This window comes from Mauremys reevesii, linkage group 8, assembly GCF_016161935.1.
Source record: "Mauremys reevesii isolate NIE-2019 linkage group 8, ASM1616193v1, whole genome shotgun sequence".
Taxonomy (NCBI): domain Eukaryota; kingdom Metazoa; phylum Chordata; order Testudines; family Geoemydidae; genus Mauremys; species Mauremys reevesii.
Window position 1 is genome coordinate 98,903,936 of NC_052630.1, and position 15,095 is coordinate 98,919,030.

The following is a 15,095-nucleotide window of genomic DNA, read 5'->3' on the forward strand; positions in this document are numbered from 1 at the left end:
ATATTGAAAATACGTTTTCAAGTCTGTATCAAGGCAGGGTTGACAGACATGTTTTCTCTCAGATAAGAAATGTTTATTCACCTGTTGAGAGATGGAAATTAAGCATTGCAAGCAAACGCAATGGATATACATTTACATGCAAAGTCAACAGAGAGATGTGATGTCAACAGGGAAGAACATTCAGGAAAACAAACAAGGTGGGGGGAGGGGAAACAGTTATACTGTGTCAGAGTACAGACAGTGAACTTTGGGGATAGAAGTAGAAGGCAAAAATGATGCCCTCCCCCACCCCCATCCTGCACCTAGGAAGTAAACGTGCAATGCCTTTAGATTCATGAAAATGGGATCACAACCAGCCTTGGTTGCAGAGGACTTTGGCAGGGGTGAGGTAAACTTCTTTAGACAGCTGGTAAGCCTGTTAAGTTTAGTCTCTAGAAAGTGAATTATGATTTTGTTTTATGCCTAACCTTTTGTGTCCATTATCCTTACTCGCTGTCTCTTGAATCTTTGATAATAATCTTATCTTTGCTTTTGCTACAAGCATATCTAAGTGTTGTGATATTAAGTGAGGTTCTGATCCTGAGTTGAATCATACAAGCTGGTATGTACACTGTTCCCTTGGGGACAGCAGACATGGTGTTTCTGTGGGTGTTCAGTGGATAAGGGGCTGGACACTACAGGAGGATGCTGCAAAGGGTCTCTGGGACTGGGATGCACCTATTGTTAACCTGCAAGGCAAAATGAGGGCAAGCATGGCCCAGAGGAGAGTGCTTGGGTGGCTAACCGGCTGGTGATGTCAGGGAGCTGCCACCCAGCTAAGCACAAGCAAGTCTCCCTCATGCTGGAGACAGAGGGTAACAAGGGGATTCACCGTCCTGGGTACCCTGAGAACCATCACAGTTACTTACTGGGCTTCCTGCCCACATATAGAAGTAACATCACCTGATTGCTAGAAAAAAGGGAGCAGTTTCTTCTGGAAGAAGCTGAGTTTGGAATAAAGATTTTAGAATGAACACCAGAATGTAGGATATGCATCCCAATTTCTCATCTATTTAGTGTTGTTTCCTATATCTCTACTTAAGACAAAGAATGTAATATAGAAAGTTTCAGAGTAAATGCTACAAAGCATTATGGGTAAAATATACAAGAGGCAGTTACAGGAAGGCTCCAATTCTGCGAAGAGTAATCTGTGTGCTTAACTTGAAGCATGTGCATAGTCCTACTGAATTCAGTGGAACTACTTGCATGTTTAAGGTTAAGCATGTGTGCAAATCTTTGAAGAATCGGGTCTTGTGTGTGATGTTTTAACTACACCACCATAGTCACATTAGGATTTCTACTGATCTGATAAATCTTGTTAAAATTGACTTCAATTAATGCTGTTTCCCAGAGACCCTTGTAGAAGGGGTTACTGTAAATATTTGTTCAGGTTTGCAGGAAAGAAAAGGTTCTTTGGGCACTTACAGGAATTGTCATAACCCCCGTTTTATTAAAATCTCCTACTGTACTCAATTCTCAAATCTGTAATGTTGGGTTCTATTATTAATTGGAGGATAGTACTCTATTGTTAAAAGCAGGGGACTGGAGCCCAATTGTATGTCTAGCTTTATCACTGGTTCAACGTGAGACCTTGAGGAAGTTGTGGACAAACCTCAGTTTACGGGTATTATTTATAATTTGCATTGTGGTAGGGCCTAGGAGCCCCAGTCCTGGAGCAGGAGTCCATTGCGCTAGGCCCTGTACAAACACAGAGCCCTGCCTCAAACAGCATACAACACTCACACTACTCGTATGCACGAACCTAAGCATGGATATAATATCTCCAGGATAAGGGCCTTGGATTGTAAACTCTTTGGGAGAGGGATTGTATCTTAAATATGCTTGAACTGTATCTAGCACAATCAAGATTGGAGCCTTCGGGTTCTACATAATGCAAATAATAGCTTCCTTTTCCTATAATTCTAATTACTTTTTAGTAGTGGTCTGTTGTTAGGGCTTCTGAATTTCACATCGATAAAATACCCCCATTACAAAAAGAATGAAATTGGTATTTATCCAATAAACACCAGAAAAAATCTGGAAATAGTTACTTGCATCTAAGGGCTTGCCTACATAAGGCAGTAATATACACTACAAGAGTGTGATTTCTAAACAGCCCTACATTAAAGCACACTAGGGAACATTACAAAGAGATTACTCATTACAGTATATACTAATATAATGAATAATATATTTACTATACTTGAACTCATGACAGTTTAATAAAAGAGAGAGCCCTGAAATCCCCTGATTGTGGACATCTACATAAAACTCAAAAATTGCTAAAAATAAACACTGAAAAACAGAAGCCCTATTAAGTACAGTACCAATGAAAAAACAAATGCATGTTTAGTTTGCAAAAGATGTAATGGGTCCTCTTCTCACACACAAGTACCCAATATGCACCTGAAAATATAAACATTTGCAAAACAGATACCTAACTTGCATTCACAACTGCATGTTTTACACAGTTTGCATGGGTGCTTGCATATTTTTCAAGAGTAATTTAGCTTTCAGTGATTGAAAATTTGGACCCTAATGCCTAAACATATTACAACCAAATGTGAAGTTCTGTCTGAGCTACTATCCCATCTTCTATTTTTTTTCTAAGATGTTCATCCGTTTGTTTTCATTACCAAAAAATTCCTGATATCTTGAGTCCAAATCCTTATGTCTGGAATATTTCAATGGGTGTCCTGTCTGCATGCATACATACTGCCCATGTTGTCTCCCTAACAACTGATTACATCAGTACAGAACTACTTTAATTAAGAATCCACACTTGCACCTCTTGACCTATCTCTGACCTTGTCAAAGGCACCAAGAAGAAATATATCCCCACTGGTAGAAGAAAGCAAAAGCTAATTATGTTTCTGGAAGCTCCTGGCACTTCCACTCTGCTCAAGCCTCATAATGTATGAAACATTGTCTATTTTAAAATATTTCAGATTTTATCAGGCTGCTTTTCTAAGGGCTGATGTGGCATTATGTACAACGTTATCTGAAATTACTTTGCGAGGGGAAAGAAGTTTGATTAATTGGTTATTGCCTGCTTAAACTGTTAGCTTTCATATTAATGCCTTCATGTAAAGGTTATGCCTATGAATGTTTCTCTAACCATTTATAGGAGCAATAAAATAATCTGAGATGATGTACTTGGTCAATGTCTGCTTGAGGTGAAGAGTCTGCATTGATTAACTTAATCAAGTTATCAATTGGAGGCTCATCTTGCATCCTTGGCACTACCTTTGACTTCAGCCACGAACAGGAATATTGATGGAGCAGGCCTTTAATATTTTTAGGACAATAATTATTGATCCTACAGTACAAATATATTAAGGTTATAAGCTTTTGTGCGTCAGGACATGCCTGAAGTTAGGCCAAAAATTCCCTTGTGGGTGAGTTATGCCATAGGTGGTTACTTGGACCTTCCTCTGTATGCATCCATTCCTGACCACTGTTAAAAATTGAATACTGGTCCACATGTAATGGATCTGGTCCATTACAGCAGGGCCTATTCAGTAATAAGCAGAATTTTAATTAATATTTTCCCTTAACATCTGTGATGAAAACATTTAAATAGGTCTGGATGAAATATATCAAACTGCATCTCCTGGGCTGATTTCAACCCCAACCCAGGTGTGTATAATATGTATATGCATATTCCCCCATCATAGAAGCACCAAGTGTTATTGTCATGCTTATAAGCACACAGGATCTTTTTCAGGGGAAAAGGCAATACGATGTGTTTATTGAAGATACAACAATCGGCATATGCATTCAATCATACACTCGCGCACACTCACTCTGTCCCGCCAGTCAATGTTATAGTTACCAGTCCAGAGTCCAGATCAATCCAGTGGCCAGCTAGGTTGATCACGGGTAGGTAGGAGCCGGATTCTGTCGATCGTGACACGATGCTCCGGGGAAGTCTTGGCAGGACAAACCCAAAGTTTCATGGCAAGGCAGCCTGCTTATATAGTGATTTTCCTTCATTGGGGCCAATGAGTTTTGTACCATCATGCTGTAATCAATTGTTTGATGAGTGCTTGTTTTCTTAAATTGTCCTCCTCAGTCTTTATCTTGTTCTTTCATTAAGTCTCTCAGGGAGTTACCCCAGGCTGGTTTTGATCACAGCTATCTTGTCCCCATTGATAGGTGCCTGTCTCATCTTTAGAGTCATCAATCTGCCCTCCTCTGACATCTCAATAGGGGCATGTTGCAATCTTCTGGCGCCCTTACATCTGTCCTCGGTTTCTCCCAAGAACATCTGGTTCGGTGATGGCCTTCACACATCTCAACACATACATTCCTCATTCATACACAACACAGAATTGATTTACACAAAACAATTGAATAGGAACATCAAATTGCAATGCAAGAGAAAACAATCATTGCATTCTTTTACTTATTTTAAAATACTAAACCTACAACAAAGTGGTGATCCTAAAAGGTCTGTTACTACCTTGTCAAGTATCAGAGGGGTAGCCGTGTTAGTCTCTCAGCTAGAAGCAGCAAAAAGGCCATATAGACTAACAGATGTTAACACATGTTTTTTGCAGTTGAAGCTTTAGTTTCTGCCCCTGCCCCCCTCCACTGCTTGCATCCGAAGAAGTGGGTATTCACCCACGAAAGCTCATGCTGCAAAACATCTGTTAGTCTATAAGGTGCCACAGGACTCTTTGCTGCTGTTACTACCTTGAAATCAGCTGAGATATAGATTCTGGTTGATGCATCTTTACTAATGGCCCATTAGACCATTCCTTTCTGCTTTTAGAAAGGGTGGCTGGCAGAATATGGTCAAATCATACACCAGTACATTTAATACATAATTCATTTTAAATGATACAAAATACAAACATAAAATCCTACTATTATACTGTGAGGATTCTAGGCTGCACGACAGTCCATGAAGATGGCTTAAAATTACCTTTGTCCCCTTTGTCTTTCCTGTTCTGTGCCTTTCAGGAATCAGCCCCCCAGTGACTGTAAGTTAAACAAGCTGAGGTATCCTTGATGGCAGAAGTTTATTTATCTGGAGTCTCTTGGTTTTTGTTGACAGGTTATTATATTACTGTCACTAAGAACCAATTCTAAAAGTTGACCTCTTCAAATTGTCTAATGCAGGATGCAGGGGTTCTCAAACTTGGAGTTGGGAGCCCTCAGGGGGTTGCGAGGTTATTCCATGGCGGGGTTGCGAGCTGTCAGCCTCCACCCCAAACCCCACTTTGCTTCCAGCATTTATAATGGTGTTAAATATGTTAAAAAGTGTTTTTAATTTATAAGGGGGGTTGCACTCAGAGGCTTGCTGTGTGAAAGGGGTCACCAGTACAAAAGTTTGAGAACTACCGGTCTAATGATTCAAGTTGCATAGTTACAGCAATGGCTTAGTGTCGGTATTGGCGCTGCTAGGTATTTTATCCTGTTAAAATTGAGGAACCTTTTAAAAAAAATGATTCTGAAGTGATAAAAGTGTTTAGAAACTTACTTGTTGTTTTACAGATTGAAACAATGAGACTTGGAGTGACAAAATGAAGGCAAACTAGTCCGTTAAATGGGCTTTTCTTTTCCTTGGTTTAGTAATGGGACATGAGAGCTGATGTGCTACAAAAGCTCATGATACAAATCACCATGGATTGTAATTTATTGCAAAGCAGATTATTTATATGGTAGTTTGACTTCTTGCTGTAGGCAATATAATAGTAGGAAGAACAGAAGTAACAACATAATTCTTGTAAATAATGATTAGTCTCCTAGACTTCTGGGAATGGGAAGATAAAGAATTGTAGGGGCTGACAGTGTTGGTTCAGTGCATTGATATTCTGCTCATGGCTGAGGCACTGGGCTGAAGTCTCACGCAAGAATTCAAATTAGTAATTAAGGAGGGCTAAGCACCTCGATTTGATCTAAGTGGGCAGGAAGGTTGGCCTGGGTGGTGTCATGGCTGACTGCTTCATGGGTGCAGGATGCCAAAGGTGTGCTAGAAAAAAAAAAAAGCAACCCTGGAATCATCAGTAACTTCACATAATTCCAAACTTAATTGTTCTCTGATCAGAAGGGAGCAATGCTTTAGGGGCCTACTCATCAGCCCTGCTTAGAAAGCTCTTCACCATGGTAGTATTAAGGGTTAGCCTCGCCCCTTAGACTCACTCAGCTGTGAGCCAGAACAGCTTCAATCTGCTTGGATGTCCTGTAATTCTGAAGTGTTTCTTGGCTACCAAATGAATACAAAACAAGTTGTTGGTGTTTTAAACAGACCATTACACCTACTTCAAGCATTCTTTTTATAATCAGACTTATTTTTTTTAATTATTTTTTTGTTTGCTTCCTTCACAGGTTTTGATTATTTTGATGCCAGTGCCAAAGAGAACATCAATGTGAGACAGGTCTTTGAGCGCCTAGTGGATATAATCTGTGAAAAGATGTCGGAGAGTATAGAGTCTGACCCGTCCAGAGGCAGTTCTGGGAAGAACATGCGGCTCACGGACAACCCACCCCCTTTGCAGCAGAACTGTTCCTGCTAGTGATTTTAATCTCTGTGAATCTCTCTCTCCCCTTCCCTGAACACACTTTATCTTGTCACATGTGATGATGTATTATCATATTGTCTAAAGGCTGAAGTTTCTGTTATAGTGGAAATGGACGTGGTTGTTAAATGTCCTGGAAAGTTTAATGTTAAATATATCTAATACACCTAATATTGTAAAACAAACAAAAAACCTAAATAAATATTGTAAGTGCACCTAGTGTTAATGGGTGAATTACATTGAAGTTTAAGAATTTTATAATATTCTAAATGTATTTTTAGATTATTCCCATAGAGAATGTTGCTTTGTTGTTATAGGCCCTTTTGCTGGGGAGAGAGCTCTATGCCAACACGCAGCTCAACAACTGATAAAGAGCATTGAACATAAAAAAGATCAGAAAGGAAAAGATTTAAAAAAAGAAAAGAAGAAACCCAGACTCCCCCCAACAAAATAGGAAAGTAAATCCTGTCTTTACATCCAAAAAACCCAGAACATCTCAAGACTTCAGGTAGGAGATGGCCATGCTCCTTGACGTAAAACTCTGCTGTTTTGTTTGATGCAGCAGGACTGGGTAGCAAGAAAGGACCCGTTTCTATTTAATACACTGGGGCCACCAAGAAAATCAAGACAGTTGGGAGTTGAATTTTGTGCCATGCCTCTTCAGAGGTTTAGCATAAGAATCAGAGTCCAAGCAGGGAGAGGGTAAAAGTGTTTTGTTTGATGCAGCAGGACTGAAAATCAAGACAGTTGGGAGTTGAATTTTGTGCCATGCCTCTTCAGAGGTTTAGCATAAGAATCAGAGTCCAAGCAGGGAGAGGGTAAAAGTGGCTTTAAGCCACTTTTGCACTTCCCTAATTCTAGACTCATGCAGGGCCAAGCGTAGCACGTTTAACCTGGAATGCCAGTATCTCAGACCAAATTATTGGGAACCAACATGTGAGTGTTTGTAACCAGTCTGTCATCTTGTTCTTCTTAAAATAAGTGATCTACCAGAACAACTGTAATATCTACTTTTATTTATTATTTATATTGCCATAGCACCTAGGAACCCCAGTCATGGACCACAACCCCATTGTGCTTGGAGCTGTACAGATACAGAACAAAAAGACAGTTCCTGCCTCAAAGAGCTTACAAGCTAAGTAGTAAAAACTACCTGCAAAAAGTCCTGAGTCCTGAGCTAGTAGTCAAGGTTAACTCCTATGATATATTTGTGGCCGCTTTGGTTATTAAAGGGAAAGAATAATTAATTTTGTTTTATTATTAGAAAAATTACTTTTCTCTAGCATAATTAAATATAGATTTATAGGCAAACTTCAAAGGGACAAATAGTACAATGCTTTATACAACTTAACCAATCCTGCCGCAAGGAAACCTGTGGAAGGATAACACATGCACCCAAAACTAGATTTTAAGCCCAAGGGAAATGTCACAGAGCTTCTGACATACCTACCCCTCATGAGGAGGTGCTTGAACTCAGGCCTAAAAGAAAGAGGGCGTGGCACTCTTAGAAGTCAGCAGAAAACTGGGCAAAGTCCAGTTCGTCCCAAAAAACGATCATCCCTTTTGCATGGCTTTCAAAGTCCCCATGCAAAATGGATTCATTTGGAACCATGCTGCTATTGGATCCCACTTTCACGCCTGTACAGTCCTTCCCTGTTCCCTTTTGAGTTGCCCTATGCACTGGAGGGAGTTACTGCAGCCAGCAATATCTAATGCATCAATTTCCATTGGAAACCAGCATGATAGTTTTTGGTTTGGGACCATCTCCAATTTTACCTAGCAAGAGCTTCTAACTAAATAAAACTTAAATATGCTTTCTAGGTAATGGGCCCAATCCTGCTCCCACTGAAATCAGTAGGAGTTTGGTTGCAGTCAGAACAGGAACCAGCACTCTTGTGACTATTAACATTATCAGAATGGTTCTGATTCTACAGTGATTGATTAAATAATGTTAGAAACATGGAGGAGAAACACCAAAGGCTGACATATGTGCATGTATGGTTTTATGGAATGACAAGTCTATTTAACCATCAGACACATATATAAGAACAGCCATACTGGGACAGGCCAAAGGTCCATCTAGCCCAGTATCCTGTCTTCAGACAGTGGCCAGTGCCAGGTGCCCCAGAGGGAATGAACAGAACAGGTAATCATCAAGTGATCCATCCCCTGTAGGCTAGGGACACTTCAGAGTATGTTTTTTCATCCCTGCACATCTTGGCTAACAGCCATTGATGGACCTATCTTCCATGAACTTAGCTAGTTGTTTTTTTTTAACCCTGTTATAGTCTTGGCCTTCACAACATCCTCTGGCAAAGAGTTCCACAGGTTGACTGTGCGTTGTGTGAAAAAATACTTCCTTTTGTTTGTTTTAAACCTGCTGCCTATTCATTTCATTTGGTGACCCCTAGTTCTTGTATAATGAGAGAGAGTAAATAACACTTCCTTATTTACTTTTGCCACACCATTCATGATTTTATAGATCTCTATCATATCCCCACTTAGTTGTCTCTTTTCCAAGCTGAAAAATCCCAGTTGTATTAATCTCTCCTCATATGGAAGCTGTTCCCTACCCCTAGTCATTTTTGTTGCCCTTTCCTGTACCTTTTCCAATTCCAATATATCTTTTTTGAGATGAGGCGACCAGATCTGCAAACAACTGCATGCATACAGTTCAGCTAAAATGATCAACATGGATCTTAAAAGCTAAGATGTTCTTCCTTTTAATCTTGATCAGCATAGCTGTTCTGCCTTGCAAAGGAGAACTTCTCCTTTCAATTTGGTCAGCTGACTGAACAACTCTGTGGAGGGATAGATATCAAGCTGTATGCAACCCTAAAATTAAATGGAAAAATCCAGCAGCAGGAGGGCCTGTAATGTGTATAACACCACAGTTACAATCCCCAGCCTGGTTTATATGTTACATGTATTTCTTGTTTTCACATTGTTGTTGGCTTTTTTAAAAATTTGTGCTAAAAGGTTGCACTTATGATGACATTATTTCTTCTAGTTTCAGACTTAAATATAAAGTCAAAAAACTTTAGAGAAGAAGGAATTCATAAAAATAATGAAGGCTTAAAAATGGCAACAGTGAACAACAGATGACTGAGATCCTGAAAATCTGAAATATCAACATCCCATGGCCTGCTTCTTTCTGGGATGCAATTTTTACAATTTAGATATAGCATACCTTTAAACATTCAACATTTCTGGTACTAAGGTTATTATAGCTATATGAGTACAATTCTGTGTGGATATATATGTAGTGGCCAGATTTGTAGCATGTGTATATATACACAAACATGTGGTGGGCTACTTTCACAGATCTCTCAAACTTTCTAGGCCAAATGTCTATTTGCTCATATAATTCTTTATCATAGGATCATAGGACTTGAAGGGACCATGAAAGGTCATCTAGTCCAGGCCCCTGCACTCATGGCAGGACTAAGTGTTATGCACACAGACTCAAATTTGAGAGTACAAATGGCATTTGTACATACAAATCAGTGATGTCAAATTAGCCTATTTTTTTTTGCACACAAAATTGCAAATTTAGGCCAGAGTTGTGCAAGTTATTCTGTGCAAGTGGGTGTGGTGTCTGTGTGAGACCCCCACTGAAGTCGGTGGGGTGCTGTGCAGGGATCTGTCCACTGCATTGTAACTAGCACGATTTAGGGCCTCCAGCTGCCTTTGAAAATGTGTCCTTCTGTCATACCTCAAATGCTTTTAATACAAAGGCTAGTAATTTTCTGGCATTGAAAACCAACTAGACTTAATATAGCTTCTATATCTATTGTGCTAGTGAATCAAAGCCTTGCTATAGTGTGTGTTTGGATACTGCTAATTCTTGCTCTCAAAAGTCCTCTCTCTAAAATAAATGCTCTCTTTTGTGGGGTATTTCTAATCTGGTGGTGAACATGCAATTTGTGCAGTGCTAGGAGTGTACATATTGTATCTATATTTATGAAGCTAACAAAATAAAAAGACATTATTTAGTCTCTGAACGTGGCCAGAGATTGCTTGAGTGTGAGCTATGTTATTTATCTCAACAAATAGTAAGGATGGAGTCATCTATCAGGGAAGAGGTGGTCTTTTTCTGAATTAAACTGAGCTGCTTGTGCCTTTTCTGCCAGATAATGTTCCCTGGGCCGCAGTTATCATTAGGAACCACTGTGAGGAAGGAGATGTTGTAGGCTGAATGGCAAAGCAAGCATTAACAGGGTAGCAGGTATAACATTTCAGTGGTGACAGGCAGGTTTTAGGATAACTTAACTAGTAACAAAAAAATATCTTGATGAAAGGGTTCAGAGCTGAGGGTGGTGGTGCTCAGCTGTGAAGTTAAAGGAAGAAGAGGGTCTCTCATACTGGGGAGGGTGGCTGTGCGGGGGCCAGGAGATGCATTTCTGAACTGGTGAGGGTTGGACTGGAAGGAGATGAGGGAGCTAGAGGGGTTCTGAGCTGAGAGGGGGATAGGCTGAATGCAGGGAAGAATGGAATTAACTGGTGCCTGAAGATGTGGGTGAAGTGGTGGTGTGTGCGGCAGGGTTGGTGGGAGATGGTAGGGGAAAGCTAGACAGCTGGGACAGAGGGGACTAGTAGAGCACAGTGACAGGTTTAGAGAGGAAAATACTGTTTTCTCCCATCCTACCATTTGAGTGAAGTGTCCATTTTCCTGGTAAAGATGGGGAGGCAGAGGGAAGAGATGCCTCTTTCTTTCCCATTTGCCCACCCACTTTCTTTATCCTCTCACTCTTAGCAGGGTCCTCATTATGACCCACCTGAATGGGAGGAGGCAGCTTGTGACATTCAGCCTCAGTTAATCTGGGCACCAGCCACCACTGTAGGGTGTCATGCTGTGACCTACTTTCTGGTAAAGGTCAGTACAACTGTTGTTGGCAGCTATTCATTGGCCAGTATGAAAGCATGTGATGGTCTCACACCAGCATTCACCGGACAAGTGTCCACCTCATCAGTTGCCCAAGGTGACTGTACTGAGAGAGGCCATGGATTGCCTGGGCACAGAGGCTGAACCACCCTCTCTCCCCATAGTAGGTTATGTCTCTTTAGCATCCCCTTGGCGAGAGGGTGGGCATGGCCTTCTGGCTGTGCTGTTCAGGGCCTCTGCCCCACAGGTGCCAACTCCGTGAGTGCTGCAAGGCTGGAGCACCCACAGAAAAAAAAATATACGGGTGCTTAGCACCCACTAGCAACCAGCTTCCCTCTACTGATCAGTTCCTCCTCCTCCTCCCTCCCGCCTGCTGCCACCAGCTGTCCCCTGGCGTGCAGGAAGTGCTGGGAGGGAGGGAGAAGAGCGGGGACGGGGTGCACAGGGCCGGCTCTACATATTCGGCCGCCCCAAGTAGTCATGCGCGGGAGACGCCCCGGAGCCCCGGGAGCAGCGGACCTCCCGCTGGCTTGACTGGTGAGGGTCCCCTAGTCGCGCGGCTCGGCTGGACCTCCTGCAGCTGCGGACGGTTGGCTGGTCCGGCGGCTCTGGTTGAGCTGCCGGTCATGTCTGCGGGAGGTCCACTGAAGTCCCGGGACAACCGGACCTGCCGCAGTCATGCCTGCGGGAGGTCCAGCTTAGCCGCGTGACCAGCGAACCGTCCGCCGGCCCAATCTGCCGCCCCTGACGACAACTGCCGCCCCACGCGCGTGCTTGTCGCGCTGGGGTCTGGAGCCGGCCCTGCGGGTGCACTTGGGGGAGGGAAGAGGTGGGGGTGGGAAGGGACAGAGGTGGGAGCTTGGGGAAAGGGGTGGAGTGGGGGCAGGGCCTGGGGCTGAGCGCCCCCAGCAAACGAAAAAGCAGCTGCCTATGCTCTGCCCCATTACAGAAGGGTTAAAGTAATCCAAACAAAAAGTCAATATTCTTGCATAGCCCACAAAAAGCAGAGTTCTAGGTCTTTGGGAAGCCAGAGAGAGAGAGAAAGTACCACCCTGTTTCCTTTCTGAGAGGGCCTGGGTGGCCAAGGCTCACAAGCCATTTTCCCGGTCAGCCGCCCATGCTTCCAGGGGCAGGGGAGCTCTGAACTGCAGTCCCTGCACAGAGCAGGGATCTCACTTTTAAGGGCACTGTCCTGTTCATGCCTGACCAGCCTTGGTGCAAACTAGTAGATCCCTAGACGTAGCTACCAAGTTTAGGGATGGGGGTGTGGGGTCTGTTTCTAGACCATCTCTACTGAAAACTGAGGTGTACGGAGAACTGCCTCAAGATGCTCAATAGGTTTGGTAGCTGTGCAATGACTTTGCCACGCTGGATGCAGAGTCCTAAATGCACAGCTGGATGCATGTCCCATGGAGAGAATGAGCTCCAGGTAGCACGTGCTTCGGGGTCCATCTTGCGGCTGAATGAGGCAGAAAAACCCAAGTCCCTGCCCCAGCCCAGTGAAAATGAGCGAGTCAACAAGGGAGGGGGGAGGGAGCGGGGGCGTGGCCTCAGAGAAGGGGTGGGACAGGGGCGTGGCCTCAGGGCAAGGATGCAAATAGGAAGTTCAGGCAACCTTAGACCTCCCGCCCCGCCGCATCCACGTGGTCTGTGCTGCCTCTAGCCCCACCCACAGGCCGGCGTTGGCAGGATCCTGCCGGGAGGCTCCCCACGTGACCCCGGGAGGGATCTCCGGACACTGCACTTCCATACGCCCCCCACCTCTCACACTAGCCAGGGTGGGGTCTTCCTCGCCAGCTGATTGGTCCAGCTAGAAGTGAGCGACGTTTCGTAGAACCAATGGGAAGAGAAGCACCGTCTCCAAACCGGCTGTTGGAAGCGTCCAACGCACGACCGGGGAGATCGGCTTAAGTAATCAGACCGAGCCCTGAAAGGAGGCGGCGGCGGGGACAAGCCGCGCTAATTCCCGCAGGGAGCCTGACACCCAGCTCTATCCTGCTCCCTTTTTCGCCGCTGGCTGGATTCCGCGCTTTGCCCCTTCCCGGCTCACTATGGTTTACCCCGTCCTGACGCCACAGGCGTCCTTTCTGCCAATCAGAGGCGAGCTGGCCTGGCTGGGGCTACGATTGGCTCGTCCTGGCCATGTGATCTCGAAGTCGGGTGCTCATTGGCTGGAAGGGGGAGGCCTACGTGAGAATCGCTGTAGCTGCAGCGGCCGCTGGGGGTGGGAGTGAGGCCTTGTGCCGGGGAGGGGCGGAGCTCGGGGCGAGGCCCAGCGGGCAGGGGGACTAGGCCGGTGGATGTGGAGGGCCCTGGGCGCCCTAGCGCGGAGGAGGCCGGGAACGAGAGTTGGTGCGGATCAGGCCTTCCGAGGCGCCGGCCACAGCCGCCCCGTGCGAGCCGCCCCCGCCCCGCCAGCAGCCTCGGCGCCCCCCGCCATGCCCGGCAGGAACAAGGCCTCGTGCAGCTGCCCGGACCTGCCTTCGGGGCAGCAGGTCGGGGAGGGCGGCCGGGACGCCAAGGGCCGCCTGTTGCAGGAGGAGTCTGAGGAGGAAGGAGGGGACCGCGGGGCGAAGCCCAACTTGGGGGACCCCGACGTTGTCAAGTCCCCCAGTGACCCCAAGCAGTACAGGTGAGGGGGGGTGGGAGCCTTCCTCCCTCCCCACACAGCGCGGGTCTCCGGCATCGGGGGAGCTGCCGGGGGGCGGGGGCCGTGCAGCGCGAGGAGATGCTGGGGCATGGGTGAGCTGGGGGGTTGTGTGCACCTTGGAATGCATTTAGGGCTGACGTTTTAACCCATCATGATCACCACATGTTGCGGGTGGTTAGCGGGAGTCCAGAAACCAGAAGCTGGATTATAAGTCACAGCCGGTGATCATGACCGGTGGGATTCTGACTTTGACTTTTGAATTAATGGAGTTAGAAATGCTGCTTGCTGCTCCGGGGGAATCCAGGCGGGAAGGGGGCCCTCTTTCTTTGCTTTTAGCAAAGTTGTGTTTTGCTTGTTCCCCTCAGCTTTTTCTCCTGGTGAGACGGATATTTGAGGGAAAACAAGAGAGGAAAAAGTGCCCCGGGGAAAGGATACAAGATTGGCAGGATGCGTGTAAGGGAGTGGAGACCTTGTTAGGGGGAGGGGGAAGGGGAAGGGGAAGAGAAGTGCCTTGGAGGAGGGAATCGGAGCCTGGGCGTGAGAACGTGATTAACAGTACTGGAGTGCATATGGGGAAGATACTAGGGGCTGGGTCCCTGAACAGTGCAGGGGTGATGTTAGCACTTTTAACATTAGAGGTTTGGTGTCCGGGGAGGAAAAGTTGCTGTGAGTTAAGAGGAATATAAGCAATGGATGTTTGGCGTGTGTAGCTTAAAGGGTCTCCAAACAGTACAGGGTTCAGGCTGGGGGAAGGAGAGAGGTTGTGATGGGACATTTTAACGGTAGAGGGCTGGTGTTGTGGGGAGATCCAAGTCAATATCTTGTAAGCCTTATCCATTATACTGTGCTGCCATTATTTAATATTTGCAGGATTAAAAATATGTGTTTAGGTCTAAACTGGAAACATTTGCTGATATAGCTTTACCAGTAAACTCTCTTAGTGTAGATACAGACTTAGACTGAAAAAAAAAGTGCTTTTGGTAATATAACATCA

At 44.8% G+C, this 15,095-nt stretch overlaps 2 protein-coding genes across 7 annotated transcripts in view; both read left to right on the top strand.

The window, feature by feature from the left end:
- The window catches only part of RAB3B (RAB3B, member RAS oncogene family), a 131,041-nt gene extending 124,255 nt beyond the window's left edge, over positions 1 to 6,786 (top strand). For all 6 annotated transcript variants that reach the window (XM_039484590.1, XM_039484586.1, XM_039484588.1 and 3 more), the window contains one exon: positions 6,376 to 6,786. In XM_039484590.1, the coding sequence (XP_039340524.1) occupies positions 6,376 to 6,563 (188 nt within the window). In that variant the 3' untranslated portion in view covers positions 6,564 to 6,786. The remainder of the gene's footprint in view (positions 1 to 6,375) is intronic.
- Positions 6,787 to 13,652: 6,866 nt separating this feature from the next.
- Positions 13,653 to 15,095, top strand: part of NRDC (nardilysin convertase) — a 43,898-nt gene continuing 42,455 nt past the window's right edge. The window contains exon 1 of the mRNA XM_039484576.1: positions 13,653 to 14,083. Coding sequence (XP_039340510.1) covers positions 13,752 to 14,083 — 332 coding nt within the window. The 5' untranslated portion in view covers positions 13,653 to 13,751. The remainder of the gene's footprint in view (positions 14,084 to 15,095) is intronic.